Here is a 16,185-nt window from a genome sequence, read left to right as displayed (position 1 = left end):
ATTCAGTGAAGCCCTGGTGGCCAGCAGAGGCCCAGGTGAACAGGTGGATGTATTTACCTGAGCTACATGCTTCCCTCCATTTTTGCTGCCTTTACGTGTCATCGGACATACTGGCATCATTAAGTGCAAAAGGGGGACACGAGGAATTTTAGGATCTGAGACTGGGAGGTGCTGATGTGACACTGACAGTGTTGCATGCTGATATTAATTTGATATGTTTGATGAAGAATAGAATAAATGTTAGGCGATTGAGATGTTTAACCAAATATTCAGAAATGCCCATGTTTCCTAAATGTTGCAGGGACTCATTTAGTGTTCATTTAGAGGACATATACAAATAAACTGAGTAAATAAATATAGCTTTTATATGCTGCTTAAATACTTAATTAAAAAGGGGGTATTAAAATCTAAATCTGATGCACACACCTCAGCAACGTTAGCACTGCAGCGCCACTTTATTTTCTAACCAAAGCCCCGTGAATACGTCATAGGTCCCATTTAGCCATCCCATGGGAGCTCCGAAGCGGGATGTTACGGGAATCACTTGAAGGCAGCATCGGGTCTGATTGACGTGTGCGTCCATGGTGTCCTGGGACACAGCGTCACGAATCCGAAATCTTCCCCGGAGTGCAGGCGGTGGAGGCGGCTTGTGTTTGGACCACATCGGGACGGCATTCACCCGGTGCAGTCGCTAGTTTTGGATGTTTTTATCAGACACAGGTGGTTGTGCTCCGAGGACTGGCGGAAGGGGACCAGCAGCAGGTGCATGTGGATGGCGATACAACTCAAGGCAAACCCCACTCTGCACCATCGGCGGATCTAAAAATTATCCGAAGAATCAAACTAAAGCGTCTTGTTTTGGGGAGGAAAGCGAAAGAAGCATTTAAACATCATCCCCCTCATCGTGAATCGCTCGTTAAGCCCAGAAAACAGCAGCGTCTTATCTCGTACCTCCGCACGCAAACATGGAGAAAGTAACAAGTGAACGTTAAACTTATAAACGGTGTTTGTCGGGAACTTCGCCTCTTTGGAGAAACACAACACGGCGGATACATGGTGAGACTTTAGCAGGGATTTTTTTTAGGATATCAGGAGGAGAAGAGAGGCCATGGAGAAGAAGAAGAAGGGGACCGGTCGGAGCCGCTCCGCCGACGGGAGAGCCAGAGACCGAGTGGACAGGTAGGGCTAACTTCACCCTTAGCTAGCGGGCAGTAACGTCTGGCTCTCACGGCTAATATCAGCCTGCTAACACGTTTAAAACTACTTACTATCGATATTTCGAGGCCAGAGGTAGTTGAGTAAGTTGCCTGATGAGTAAATCCAGAAGCAGCTGATTACTATATTTATGAATTCGTTTTAATTGGGTTCCGTAAGGTTAGCCAAGTAACTTCTTCAGACCGTTATCCGAGTCGTTAGCTTTTAGCTGGTAGCTAACGACCACTAATACAAAACTCCCTTTACATTTTATCAAATTTAACAAATCGCGATGACTGCTGGGGGTTATTTGTAGTTTTATCTCTCTCTCCCATAAAACTGAGTTTAACAGTTGTGTGGATCGTGGAAAACTTGTACTTCTGAAGATAGGTCTCTCGAATCAGTGGAGAAAGTTTATTTATTATCTGAGTGATAATCAAAAACTAGTGAGTGATTTACAGAGTGATATATTTACAGTCTGAGTAATGCACGGGCTTGCTTATGTTTTTAGTTTTGTTTTGCTCATTAGAAATTGTATGATATCAGTTCCAGCTGTGTCAGACTGTGCTGTGCTGTGATTCAATCTTGTGTTCATTTTAGAGGCTGTATCTAGTTCGTGGTTCTATTGGATTTAACAGGTGTTTTTGAATATGTTATGTTTATGCCAGTGAGGGGTAGACTAAAGAGTAGGAACTACAGCCTCCTTTGTGGCAATAAGGCTGAATCAACATCTCTGTAAGACAGATTCAACAAAAAGAACATCATGGTGAACATCCTAAAAGTAGGATTTCTTACAGGACTGTTTTTATTAGACTGCACTTAGTTTTGTCTCTGTTATTTACTGGAAACTGAATGTACATTGGAACAGAGTAGAAGTGCACTTGAAATAGTGTAATTTATCCACACCGTCTAAATGTAGAAGTAGCCTAAAGCTATTTTTTGTTGGGTTTTTTTTTGTAGTTGTTTGGCATTCATACCCATCTCTGCAGTATATCAGATGATGTTTTTAAATGAGAAGGGGAGCTGTTGCACAGTTCAAACATGCAGTGATAACCCAAACCAACAGCTGACATCAGGTGACCCTTTCACAAGCTCCACCCTGATACATCCAGCATGTGCCCTTGGTTTTGTTTTGGCAACAAAGTCGCTCTCAGATGAGGGACATGATGTTTGCATAATGATACCTTTTTATTTTCACCCAGTATTTGCAGAGCCACACCAGTTGAAGCCTGCACTTGTGTGTGGTATATACAGCAGATGGGTGGTTTAATTGATGCTGCGATGTCTGTTGCTCTTGAACATGTTGAAAGCAGATACAGTAGCCCTTCACATTGCTCGTCTGTACTTTCATTTCTTCTTCAGATGACTTTGTTCTCGTGAAAGGGTTAAGCTGCAGGAAGATTATGGTGTTACCTAAGGCATTAGGCTGAGCTACCCACACCCACAACTTTTTCATCTAGACACAGATTGTAGATGTAGGTAATGAAGGTGCACATATTGCATATGAAAGATAACATGAATAGAATAGAGCCATTAGTCTGCTGTAATGGCTTTATCCAAACTAGTTATTTCTCAACAAGGTGCTGAATAAGTGGGGATGACGAGACGTAGGTTAAGGTTCATCAGATTTTTTTTTTATATGGTTTACAGTGCTATGATGTGAGTGCGTGGTAACTCTGATGGTGATATACTGACTAAAAATTATCCTTTTGATTATGTTTCATTAAAGTTTCTAACTTTCTGCTTTTTGGCCCAGTGTGGATCCATATGGTTTTCAGCGCTCAGAGGACTTTGATTACGAGTCTTATGAGGAGCTCATGTCCGAGTATCTGGTTGTGCTCACCCGGCGATCCATCAAGTGGTCCAAACTACTGAAGGGCAACAGCAAGGTGCAGAAGAATGTAAAATGTGAGTGTGAAAACTTGACCACACCTGTATCCTCACAGAGCAAGCGCTCACAGTGAAGGTGGACTGAACTGAAACTCTCCCCTCTCCTTCAGTAAAGCGTTATGTACGTAAGGGGATTCCCAATGAACACCGGGCGCTGATCTGGATGGCAGCCAGTGGGGCTCAAGACCAGATAGAGAAGAACCCAGGACTCTACCAGTCCCTGCTCGGAGCCCAGCACGACCCCAAACTGGTGGAGACCATCTGCACAGGTCAGAGCTGTGAACAGTTTCTCATTCACCCATGCGCTCACTCAGACCTCCTTAAAATCATTGACACACACACCAAGCAGCCTTGGACTAGCCCTAGCTGCCAACGTTACTATTTCTATTAAGCTGCACTAAGCAATAGTGAGTTTATTTATATAGCACATTTCATACACAGGGGCAAATCAATGTGCTTTTCATACATAATGGCAAAAAGGAACATCCATGTGTAAAATTTCAAAAACATACAAACTACATGAAATAGAATAACAACATAGAGGAAGTACAGGATGCATAAAATATTAAGCACAGAAAATGGAACAACAACATAGCAGAAGTAGCCTCCATTGTGATTTTATCTTTTTCTGGAGGAGAATGGGTCTGTTTCAATAGTTGCAAATAAGTGCAAAATTGAGACCCTTAAACCTCTATCTAATTCTATGAATAATAACAAGCTCATCATGAACATGCAAAACAGATCAACCAGTTATTTTCACGCCAATGTGAGTCTGATTTAAAAGTCACTTTATATGTATGAAAAGTTGCAATTGTAATGCTTTGTTTTGTCCTGGCATTGTCACCATGTGGTCTTCTGCTTGTGAAACACAAAAAGACAGAAGAAAAATGAGTGAAGTGACAGATTTAGTTTGAACACCCAGTCAGGGGATTCTTTCTCTCTACCCGGCTCTGTATGCTGATTCAGCTGAACGATTGGTGGTTAATGCTGACTACAGCCAACCAGGCCAAACACAACCACAAAACCCACAGGCAGCCAGAAAGGGCACAATGCTGCCCAACTGTCTGTTTCAGATCCTTTACACTGACAGTAAATATGTCACACTAAAAATATTTTTTTAGCGTGACATATTCATGCCTGTGTCAGCAAGTGAGACTTCTCTTCAACCATCCCAGCTAACCTGTTGATGTCTCCTCGTGTTAAATACTAACAGAAGTGTGTGCTTGCATGTATTTTCTGGATGATTTGTTATCGTACTGTCACAAAACAACAACATATAAAAAGGTCACTTGGTTATTCAAGTTTGCATCCAGACGTAATTTAAATACAAGACGGATGCAACAGTTTCAGTTGTAAAAGCAGACTTAACCAGCTCGCTCTCATGCACCCATAAACACACACACACACACACACACACACACACAGTGATAAATATGAGTGTCTGTGCTATCTGTCTCTTTCAGACTTGAACCGAACATTTCCAGACAACGTCCAGTTCCGTAAGACTTCCGACCCGTGTATGCAGAAAGCTCTGCACAACGTACTGCTGGCGTACGGCCACCACAACCCCTCAGTGGGCTACTGTCAGGTAACATTACTGAAGATTTTAGCGTAATTCTTCATACTGTTTCATTATTGTTCATAGTGCTGCCTGACTGAACTTTGACAAATGAGGTCAATTATAGGAAATAAATATGCAAAACTGACCTGCTAAACTAATATATGCATTTATTATAATAAATAATAAAGTAGACAAACATTTGTGTATTTGGAAGCATATTTAGTCAAAATCTGGTTGGTCATCATTCTGTGGAGTGTTTTATCAAACAACAATGTGCCACGTTGCTAGTTTCAACTCATTACAGCCCTTTGTTAATGATTAACATTTGAAAGGCAAATTTAATTCACAAGAGCATATGTAGCTTGATTTGCAATTCAAACAGGCCGGGGCTACATCTCTTATGTAGTAGAACTAGAGCACATCCATCTGTAATCACACTCAGGTAGTCTGTCTCATGTTTTTTACCCTTTTGTCTTTGTATACTTCCTGGTCTATCTCCCGCACACTTTATTGAAGAGCTCCTCAGTATGTAATAAAACCTGCCCAGGCAGGATCGCAACATTCATGTGTAACCGGAGTGCGTTTTGTCTTCAGGGGATGAACTTCATCGCTGGGTATCTGCTTATAATCACAAAAGATGAGGAGAAATCCTTCTGGCTGATGGATGCACTGCTCGGTAGAATTTTACCAGGTGTGTGTGTATGTGTATACACCAGTTCTTTGGTCTAATGACAATCGCGTGTGGTGTGTGTAGGTGTTGTCCCTTTGCTCTGGGCTAAGAATAATCCTGTAGGAAGTCACATGGTCTTTATCTGCCTTAAGACCTAAAGTATGTTTTCATTTGCATCTCACACTCGCTCAAACAAGGACAAGAAACAAGAAATTGAATTACAAAAATGGGTTTGTTTCTGTCTTTTTTTTAAAGTTAATAACAAAAAGAATGTACAACTCACAATGGTGTGTGTGTGTGTGTGTGTGTGTGTGTGTGTGTGTGTGTTTTCAGACTACTACAGTCCAGCCATGCTGGGGCTGAAGACGGACCAGGAAGTGTTGGGGGAACTGGTGAAGGTAAAAATCCCCAGAGTGTGGCAGACCATGGTGGATCATAATGTCATGTGGACCCTGGTGGTCTCCCGATGGTTCATCTGTCTCTACATAGACATCTTACCGATAGAGGTGAGTGCGCCTGTGTGCATGTGTCTCCTTTGCCAAGGAGGGAAGTCCTGCCATTGTCAATGCAATTTATTTGTTTTACCTTGCATCCTGAGGTGAAATTTGTTATCCAAAAAAAGTTTAGGAGAGCTTGATGAGAGACTGTGTGGCAAGTCGGAGACAAATTCTGGTCATTCAGGACTTTGAAGTTGTTAAAATATGTTTTAAATTTCTCAAACAATAAAAGCTCTGTCAAAAACTCATCATAATATACTACACAAACACTTTTCATTTGATCCCTGTCCTTTATGTAAGCTCTGCTTTTAGTGCTGTCAGATAAAAAAAAAAAAAGGGTTTTATTCCTCCTCTTTCAATTTGGAACAACCAACACACACATGTACAGCAGTCCTTGTTGTTGCTAACTCCCTCGGTCGGCCTGGGGAGGGGCGTGGACTGCTGTATTTGTTTTCCAAATACAGATGGAGTCTCATAAGGAGGGCGTAACTCTTGAAAAGTTCATGCTGTTCCCTCAAGGACATGAATCGTCCCTGATTTCCCATTTTAAGATTGATGCAGGTTTACTGCTGCAGTATCAGTTGTTCTGCCTGTCACTGTTACTGACTCAGTTTAGATGTCTGTTCAAACTGCAGGTTAAACTTCACTCTGTGTGTTCAGCGTGTTTGCTCGTGAGACTCACTTCTGTGTCGCTCCGCAGACAGTCCTGCGCATTTGGGATTGCCTGTTCTACGAGGGCTCGAAAATCCTGTTCCGTGTAGCTTTGACGCTGATGCACCACAACCAGGCCCTGATCCAGCAGGCCCAGTCCCTGCCAGATGTTTGCCAAAACTTCAAGCAGATCACTCGGGGGCCATTTGTTGATGAATGCCACACTTTCATGCAGGTAAAAGCAGAGTGTCGTTTCACAGGGGGACAGAACAATCAGCATAAAGCATTTGTGTTCGATAATCCTTTTAATCCTGGCGTTTCTTGTCTTTCCTAGAAAATCTTCACAGAACCAGGAGGTCTCTCCACGGCAACCGTTACTAAGCTGCGGGCGACGTGTCGATCTCGCATCATCGCAGAAGAATCCTGAACCAAACTCTGTTGCTCCACTCAATACACATTCCCCTTGGATGAGCGCCAAACAGCTCATTTGCACCTTTTGTTTTTTTTTTACTGACATAATGTCACACTGACTACTACATACTGTATAGTTTTTGTCTTAAACGTATCTGAAGACAATCATTCAGCCTACGTGCAAATACATGGTTAAATGAGATTATTAGCAATGTACTTTATGGGCTGACGATTCAATTTGAAATTAACATGTAGTTGTCTTCTTTTGTGAAAATGTGGAATTATGCACTTTATTCCAGAAAGTCAGACACTGTAGAGAAAAAGCTTTGCAGCAAACGCTCCGGTCAGATCGCTGGAAGCACCGCCAAGGAGAACCTTTCTACTGAATTTCTCACTCGATGGTTGACTGACCAAACTCAACGCTGGCACTACCTGCTGTGGTAATCGAATGTGAATCATGACTCATGTCTTTCCATTTCAAAATCCTTTTTATGAACCTCTCGGTTGTGTTCAGGTTTTGAGCAAATGCTGTAGTTCTTGACCTCAACTGTTAATTCAAGTGCACTATGATGAAATGATCTTAGCACAATTGAAAGCTGTCTTTTCTAACAAAGATGTGTCCGCTTTGTTCTGTGTTTGGGCTTTGTGGCGGAGTACAGCTGTCAGATTTCATTTAAATTTAAAAATATCCTGGCATAAACCTACACGTACACACCAGATCAAGAACCACAACCAAAAAAAAACTATAAACATGTTCCTTTTGCATGAAATACACAAAAAGAAAAGTCACCATTGCTGGACTTGTAAGATTTTTATTAACCTTCAGCAAGATGCATAATAGAAAACGAGATCAAACCATTTTCTATAAAAATAAAAGATCAAATCACTACAATTCATATGAACATTTCTGCAAGGAGAGGGTGGGGAAGGCAAGGATGGAAGATGAACCCGTGCACCTGTTCACTTGTCATTTTAGTGACACAGAGTTGCACACGGCCGGACCACTACACACTGTTTACACAAAGCCGCAATCCACCTTTTTATCATCACAGTTACCAGGCTGTGTTTAATTAGTAATAAACTGTGCCTCAGCGCACTTCTGGGACAGTTCAGGCTTTATCAGTCTCCCCTGTGGAGGTAAATGATTGGAAAAGACACACAATCAGAGCCTTCCCTTTTCTTAAAGTCTCTGGGATTATTTTATGCTCATGAAGTTAAAAAAAAAAAATGCTAATGAGCATGTGTAGGTGTGAGAATATACTTCTGACCAACAGTGGACAAGCCATTGGAACTTAAAAAAAAAAAAAAAAAATTACCTTTATCTATACAGTTCATTTGACTCTCCCTCTTTAATTGCATGAGATATTAATTGATTCTTTATAAATAGTTACAACGCTAAAAACAAACAACTGTTCAAGCAAATTCAACCACTTCCTAGAACACAATGAAACAAGAATAAAACGGCTGATGGTGAACTTGCTGCAGCAAATTCAAAACTGCCTCCATCCTGGATTATGTGGACTCTCGGTCCTCCCTGGCTTCATCAAGATTAACACCATCTGAAGTTAGCAGGTCTTTGGCTTCTCATCATCATCATCATCATCTCACAGAGAAAGTGAAAGGAAAAGAAAATATCCAGTGGTCACATAAGGATATGCAAACACATGCACCCGTTACCCACAGAGTAACACCCGCCTCCATTCACTCCACACTCTATTTACTTGTTCGCTCTCACACACACACACACACTGGGGCTCATCTCTCCACCATTCAGTCGGTCAGGTTTAAGTTAAATGAAGGGTCCATTCAGATGGTCTGGTATCCAGCGTGGCTCCTCTTCCTCCCTATTAGATATGCAATGAGGACGATCAGCACCAGGCCGGCCAGAGCTGCTCCAACAATGATGGGGATCAGCATCTGGTCCTGGTCCATCTGGCACTCCTCCGCTGGAGACGGAAAGAAACAAGGGAAGAAAAAATAAGTTATAGGAGTTATATTGCAGAGTTCTGGATCTAGAAACATGTCATTAATCCACAGAAGCTTTCTTAACATTTGTTAAATCGGAGCGGCTTGAAGCCACCGTCATTTATTATGACTGACCACTTTAGAAGTTAATGGTTGATTGATTGTATTTGATAAATTAATATAGAATACGCATTCATACAGAACTAAAATTCATCAGGATATTCCACAAAAGTCACGTTGCGGTCCGACAGTCTAAGCTAGGAAGCAGGCAGGAAAAGACAGCGGCATGAGATTATTACTCATTCACCGAATTAAAACATTAATATTGTATCAATATTGTATTCAAAAGAGACATTACTGATTCCGAACTATTGACCTTGTTGCTTGATGCAGTACTGATGGGTCCTGTTCAACACTGCTGAGTCTCTCTCTTACAATTTTACAATCTCTCTTCAATTTGAATGGTGCCTACAAGAGTTTTGGAGGTGGCAATAAAAGTCCTGTCAGAGCCAGGAGACGTAAAAAGTGTGGATGAATAGCATTTAGAAGTGTTTTAGACGCTTGATACCGCTCTCACGTCTGTCCCCGTAAATAGGAAACTAAAGTGAGCAGTCGATTAGCTTAGCTTAGCATAAGGACCTGAAATATGCCCACCAGCACCTCTTAAGCTCTCCTATTAACACAGTGTATCTTGATTGTTTAATCTGCACATAAACAAGTGGGAAAAAAAACACAATTTTAATTATTTCTTATATTTTCACAAACATATTTTTCATATACCACGTTGTATATTATTATGTTGTAATTTTGTACAAGAGAATTTTGATCTCAATGGGAAACCCTGGTAAAATAAAGCGTCTTCCCTAAATATCAGACTACTCCTTTAAATCTGCAGCTCTTCAACCACGATGAAAAGTCTTAATTGCACAACTCTACTGTGGCTGCTGTGTCTCATTATCTCATTATAGAGCAGCTATACTAAAAGAAAAGCATGTTGTACCTGAGGCAAACTGGTTGGTGGTGACGTCAAAGGGTTGGACCTGCAGTCTGAATGTGTTGAGAGAGAAGGCTGCCACTACAAACAGAGTTTGCTCCGCGTTGCACATGTAGGAGCGGCCCACTGTGCTCCGCAGGTAGTCGAGGCTGGTGTTGCTGGCTGAGAAGGGAGCTGCGGGGAGAGACGGGACAGTAATTCTTTCAGTTAAGAAAATGGGAGCCAAAAAACACGTTATGCTGCCTGACATACAAGCGACATACCAGTCATATCGGGCCAATTAGCGAGCAGCGTTATCGCGCTGAGGTGGTACTTGTTGCTCGTGGAGTTCTGTGGGTTGGAGGAGAGGGGTTGAATAAATACTTGTGTCCACACACGGAAACAAAAACAAATTTGACCGTGTAGCTCAATTCGCAATAGACGAAGGATGATGTTACCAGGGTGAAGGTAAAGTTAATGGTGGTGGTTTGCTCCTGTGTCAAAACCAAGGTAGCACTGCTGGCTTCACATGATCCTGATGCACTTGTCAGATTGGGGGCCAGGTTTACTAAATCTTGGATCGTCTGACAAAGAAGACAAAGATACGTTTGTTACGCAGAGTAGGCTGAGTTTGTTGGTAATTTCACTGCGGGCTGTCCTCGTAACGCTCTATCTTACCTTATTCTGAGATAGAGAGAAGTAGGAGACATTAAGCTGCAGTCCCATTTGGGCCAGGAGACATTCAGTGCCGTTGCCGTTCTTTACAGAGTAGGTGCCCCGTTCAGGTGTTCCCGCGGGGGTCGGTGCTGGAGCTGGCGTTGTTGTAGTTCTGGCAGTGGTGGGGGGGGCCGTAGTGCTGGCCTGATCTGCCGTACATACACTTTCTGTGACGGGAGAAATGATAAAAGAAATGTGTAATCGACCGCCAAAGAAGCAGGTTAAACAACCTAGAAGCCCAGCCGCTCAGGGGGCATCAACAACGCCATCAGAGTCGTACCTGTAGGACTCAGGTCATTTCCCAGCATGTACGCCTCCAGCCTCATGTCAGAGAAAGTGACGGTTGCTCCACCAATTCCAAACGTGGAGGGGCTCACACAGCGGTAGGTGGTGTTGATAGTTGCCCAGATCCCAACTGAAGACGACACCAGCGTGACCACATCTGGGACAAAAATCAAACATACCTCCAATTAGTTGGAGTTCCATAACATGGTGCCTGTGGAATGCGAAGACCACGTGTATATAACGTGCAACTCCCACTATGTGACCGCTGCTGTGTTTGTTCTCACCGGAGCTGTTGGCGTCAGGGAAGACGGAGGCGTCACTGAGGTTGTACTGCAGCGTCAGGTTGGCGACACTGTACAGACTTCCGTTGTTGGAAAAGCTCAGGCCGAGCGCGTGGCCGGGTCCAAACACCGCCACCAGCCACGGCGAGCTGCTGTCCGTGCCACATGAGCTGCTGCCCGCGTCGACTGCGGCGGAGTCGGGCAGAGGCACCTGCACTGTTCTCTGAGGACAGACAAGCGATAAAGCTGGTGTTCACGATCAATTCCATCAACATGATGCCTAGAGAGAGACGGAAACCAGAATATTGTTGTCACTGTGCGCACCGTGCTGCCGGAGGTGTTGTATGTGATGGAGAACGACGCAGCAAGCTCAGCCTTAATGCAGGTGGAGTTCCCCTCTTTCACCTCGAAAGTAACAGCCTGAATGCTGCCTGAGAAGGAGAACAAGAGCAGAGAGACACAGTAAAGAAATAATATGGAAAAAAAAGATTCTCTAAATCTCAAAATATACTGGAAAGCTGCTTATTTTCAGCTGCCTGTCATATTCCCCCATATTCTGGACAAATATATCACACTGTAATTACTTTCTCAATTTGTGTGTTATAACTCAGAATACTAAAACACCCCACAATAATCAGCAATAAAAACTGATACCTTGCTCAGCACAAATACTTAATGTGCAACGTGATCTGATGATACTTTACTGTATTGATAATGGAATACACGATTGTATATAGAATGAGCATTACTCAAATGGTCTTCTGTTTTTATTGGACATCTCTGATTAGATAAATCGAAGAAATGGGGCACAAATGATAACGGTGATGTTTATTACAATACAATCAAGGCTACGTGACGCCATGTCCTACATACACAAAGAAGCACTTCACACGAGCCACCAGCAGAGGTCTGCAGACAGCTAAAAGTGAGAGACCGAGACCACAACCAACCTCCTGACTCTGTTCTGACTGAATCGCAGAGCTCCGGACCAAAGGTGTAACTGAACGTCTCCTGACTGATCAAGTGGGGAGTTATTCTTGTTAGCTGTACTAAATGTGGCTCCTATAAACAGCATTACCAAGTAGCATTTACCAACTCATCCAACCTGGCACCTGTCACACTTGCACTGTAGGCTATTAATACCTTTATGGCTCACTGTTGCGTGTGCGTTTGGAAGTTACAGTGGCTATTCAGGACAATTCAGGATGTACTTATCAACTCATATCCTTAAAGAAAACTCTGTCACCCACTTTATAGTGCAGTAACACCATACAGGAGTTGCCTCACTTGCCTCACAGTTCCCAGAATGTCTACAAAGAAGTTCAAGCTCAGATGTGACTGTTTTATAGCTGCTTCCTCTTTGATTAACTGTCCAACAGTTAATTAAAAAAAAAAAAAAAATTATTTAAAAATGACTTTATTGCTTCTTTTATCAGAACTGCGTCCATAGCAGCGGCCGGTTATACAGAGATAACAGACGACAGAATGACGTAATTGGCTTATCAGAATGGAAAATTAAACACAGTAGTGGAATAAAATGCAGTGGCTGTTTTTCCTGCTTACATTGCTGAGAGACATATTTATTTAGCATGTGGCTGTTTTGCTGTGTTAACTGCCCACCGTGCCACTGCTACAAATATCACAACTCACTTATTACACAGCCAAATGACTGAGCTCTTCCCTCTTTCATTTTCTCCTCTGTCTCCTCCATTAGCGTAATCTATCGATTGTAGTGGAAAGAGCCCTGTGTTTCAGTTCTGTATGTCTCCCTCCTCTGCTGAAACTTGACCCCCCCGTCACCTCTCCGTTCACCCTGTAAACACACAGCAGACGTTTTACACAACACTGCTATCTGATCATGAGGTAAAACGGGCTGTGTGTACAAAGTATCAAGCTGCAGATAGTGGCGTTACACAGCCGCAGTGGAGGGAATAACAGAACAGAAAGGTATCCCACACTGCTACTTGTTATTGTGGGGGACTGCTGACGCTGCCGGGGCACCATGGGCGACAGAAAAAGTCCCCACATTAGCGCCGATTTCCAAATAACTACAGTAATTCAACAGTATATCTTGGAATGAGTATTAAGGGTTTTAAAAAAAAAAAAAAAAAAACATAATCCGACTGCTCGATCTACAACTGTATGGGCCTGTTTTCCTGTGTCAGCAGCCAGGTGCATGTGTCTGTGTCCGTGTGTGTATTCAGGGCGATTAAACTGGTCATAAACTAACACTGTCAGTAGGCCCCTGCTGGGCTGTGTGCAAAACAAAGCCATCATAGCGGTCACGTGAAGCTCTCAAATGACACAACAATGAGGCCAATCTGCTGCTGCAAAACATTAACAAAACCTGGGCATTACATTAGAACAGAATAGACTAGAATGGAGTATAATAAAATAGAGTAGAGCAGAATATAATGGAATAGATTAGATTTAATTATGGGAACTTCTCGGGTAACTCAGGTCTGTTTTGATACAGCTACCTGAGGACAGTTGACTTTTGGATTTTCAAAGTCCAATTAACAGCACTGCTTCACCCTTTGGTCAGACTGTACTCCAGGAAATCCCCAGTTCCTCTCATATATTAAATCAACCTATGAATGAATGTGGCTAATTTCTACATTAGAGTTGCAACAATTAGTTGATTAATCGATTAGTTGTCGACTATTAATTAATTGCCTACTATTTTGATATAATAAATAATCATTTTGATTCATTTTTTGTAAGAATAAATGTCCAAATTCTTCGATTTAAGCCTTTCTGCATCTGTAACTGCAAACTGAATGACATCATCTTCGACTTTGGGAAAACAGTGATCAACATTTTTTTTTGACATGCTATGGATCAAACTACTAATCGATTGATAGAGAAACTGAATGACGGGTTATCTGATTATAAAAATGATTGTTAGTTGCAGCCCTTTTCTACTCTCTGTGCAGGTGGTTCAAGATGGAGACTCATCGCCTACCTAATATGTGCACCCACACCTACGTACACACACATGACTGTATAGCTACATTTAGACGATGCTTACGATACACAATTTTCCAGTCTGGGATCAATAAAGTGCATCTATCTATCTATCTATCTATCTATCTGTGTTTAGCTGCAAATAACAATCATTTTCTTGATTAATAGCTTATCGCTATTAGCTACTGGTCGATAAAATGATATGTCCTATTACAGATCTATTACGAAATAGAATACTAATATACTAATACAGATGTATACTACTAATAGTCTGTTTTGTCCGATTAATAGTTAACAGCCAAATATAATACATTTCTAATATTGCGCACAATATCAGAATAAACTGCCACATTTTTAGAAGTTCAGACAATCATTAGATTAATTGATTATCAAAATAGTTCCCAATTAATCATATGGAGCTGGCTCATACGATTAATCGACTATGAATCGTTACAGCTGAACGACGCATTAACCAGCGGTCGGTTTTGTGACGTCGTTCGGTCCAACAGTATCGGTGGGCAGCTTTAAACCGCAAAACCAAACAAAATCGCAAAATAATCACCTAAAACCAAAAAAAGAATCACCTAAAACCCACAAAACACTCACCTAAAACCACACAGCTCTCACCTAAAACCACACAGCACTCACCTAAAACCGCAAAACACTCACCTAAAACCGCAAACCAGGCGATGATGAGCGCGGCCGAACCGTGAGAGAGTTTCATCCTCCAGTCCAGGTCACCCCCGCAGGGCAAACTATGATTCTTTCAGTCCGTGTGAGGAGGAAAAGGGCCGGAGAGCTGGTGTGCTGTGGCCGCTGCAGGCGCAGGTGGGTCTGCTAGTCGGCGCACTGCGAACCGCACTTGACTTCACGGACCGTTAGCTGAAGCTGAGGCGTCACTGCTGCTCCTCTTCCTCCTCCTGTTGTTGTTTTTGTTGTTGTTTGCGTTTCTCTGCCGTGCCGAGATGGAGGAAGGAGCTGTTTAGTATCCCTGAAGCGCGTCCCGCTGGCAGAGACCCTCGGTTAGATGTCTGACAGCCTGACTGCACAAGCCATGTCTCGTCATGTGAACTGGTAGCATTTAGTGCTGATCAGTCACGTGAGACCGGCCCCCTCCTTCACGCCCGACCACTGAGTTGCGTTCAGGGAAATACAGTTAAATTGCCCTCTGCTGCACAATTCATGTTAGGTGGCACAGATATGCACAGCAGAGCCAGAGGCAGCATAGTTTTATCTTGTGCAGTCACATGAGGAAAAAAATTGTCATTAAATGTAACTTTCTTCAGTCTTGCATAACTTTGCACAATGCAGAGTAGGTGATACCAGCAGCGTGTAAAGAGACACCTAATGAGAAATATAGTACACTTCCTGGAACATCACAGTGGCATTTTTTTCTGGGAACTCACACTAGTGCCAAAAATGATGAATTGAGTATAATTACTTAAACTAAAACTAAATGCAGAAGCACATTTGCTTTGTTCGGTTGGTTTGCTACTTTTCACTTAAATTCATGTTAAATATCAAATATAATTCTAAATACAGTAGCTGCCTGGGAAAATAGTGACATTGGGATGAATTTAGGTGGACACATTTGAACACAGTATTCCTGGAATTATTCAAACATGACGTGGCATGCAAAAGATTCTTTATATTGTATATAAGGATCTTTTGGACTTATGTAGATCTGGAGTATTACTTAATGTTTGCTATGAGGGGAGGTAGCATGTGAGTCCACACACACACACACCCTGCTCTGTGCATGTGTTGAGGGTAGTCAGCTGACACCTCCATCAATTCACGAGGGTGTGCGAAATCCTAGAGGGAACGCAAAGGCTGCTTTAATTCTGCTGTCCGAAGACTTAACAGGACCCTGCTACATTCCCCCGGCATAGTTCAACCACGCTTTTTAACCAAAGACATGCCGTTTTCTTGTCTTAAAAGGAGACTGTAATGTCTGACAACCAGCTCTTGTTGACATGTTTGCTTAAGATCTGGTCCTGAATCATACAAAAGCTGTTAAGCCCCTGTGTGAAACTACAACTAGACACCCTTTCATTTTCAGTTCCATCTTCCAGTAACTTGAGATATTAAAATCCTGGATGGCTCATTTCTATCAAAGTGAT

At 42.4% G+C, this 16,185-nt stretch overlaps 2 protein-coding genes across 2 annotated transcripts; one reads left to right on the top strand and one right to left on the bottom strand.

The window, feature by feature from the left end:
• Positions 1–556: 556 nt before the first annotated feature.
• Positions 557–7,481, top strand: grtp1a (growth hormone regulated TBC protein 1a). Its single transcript, XM_070830072.1, has 8 exons — positions 557–1,179; positions 2,951–3,102; positions 3,195–3,353; positions 4,548–4,672; positions 5,240–5,336; positions 5,649–5,821; positions 6,513–6,698; positions 6,798–7,481. The coding sequence occupies exons 1-8, from the start codon at positions 1,109–1,111 to the stop codon at positions 6,888–6,890; spliced, it is 1,056 nt and encodes a 351-aa protein (XP_070686173.1). The 5' UTR covers positions 557–1,108; the 3' UTR covers positions 6,891–7,481.
• A 189-nt stretch (positions 7,482–7,670) lies between these two features.
• Positions 7,671–15,135, bottom strand: lamp1a (lysosomal associated membrane protein 1a). Its single transcript, XM_070833323.1, has 9 exons — positions 14,732–15,135; positions 11,420–11,526; positions 11,099–11,318; positions 10,810–10,971; positions 10,491–10,696; positions 10,271–10,396; positions 10,097–10,163; positions 9,840–10,007; positions 7,671–8,820 (listed from the first exon to the last, which is right to left on the bottom strand). The coding sequence occupies exons 1-9, from the start codon at positions 14,784–14,786 to the stop codon at positions 8,681–8,683; spliced, it is 1,251 nt and encodes a 416-aa protein (XP_070689424.1). The 5' UTR covers positions 14,787–15,135; the 3' UTR covers positions 7,671–8,680.
• Positions 15,136–16,185: the final 1,050 nt, after the last annotated feature.

The sequence above is a fragment of the Pempheris klunzingeri genome, chromosome 1 (genome assembly GCF_042242105.1).
Source record: "Pempheris klunzingeri isolate RE-2024b chromosome 1, fPemKlu1.hap1, whole genome shotgun sequence".
Taxonomy (NCBI): domain Eukaryota; kingdom Metazoa; phylum Chordata; class Actinopteri; order Acropomatiformes; family Pempheridae; genus Pempheris; species Pempheris klunzingeri.
This window is presented reverse-complemented; position numbering and strand designations above follow the sequence as displayed.

What these genes read in the sequence shown, in the direction of transcription:
- grtp1a (XM_070830072.1), top strand. Translation starts at nt 1,109, where the DNA reads ATGGAGAAGAAGAAGAAGGGGACCGGTCGGAGCCGCTCCGCCGACGGG. An exon ending in GGTGGAGACCATCTGCACAG is followed by an intron (nt 3,354 to 4,547) that starts GTCAGAGCTGTG and finishes TGTCTCTTTCAG; the next exon opens with ACTTGAACCGAACATTTCCA. An exon ending in GCTCGGTAGAATTTTACCAG is followed by an intron (nt 5,337 to 5,648) that starts GTGTGTGTGTAT and finishes GTGTGTTTTCAG; the next exon opens with ACTACTACAGTCCAGCCATG.
- lamp1a (XM_070833323.1), bottom strand. Translation starts at nt 14,786, where the DNA reads ATGAAACTCTCTCACGGTTCGGCCGCGCTCATCATCGCCTGGTTTGCG. An exon ending in TTAACTTTACCTTCACCCTG is followed by an intron (nt 10,164 to 10,270) that starts GTAACATCATCC and finishes TCCAACCCACAG; the next exon opens with AACTCCACGAGCAACAAGTA. An exon ending in CACCAACCAGTTTGCCTCAG is followed by an intron (nt 8,821 to 9,839) that starts GTACAACATGCT and finishes TTCCGTCTCCAG; the next exon opens with CGGAGGAGTGCCAGATGGAC.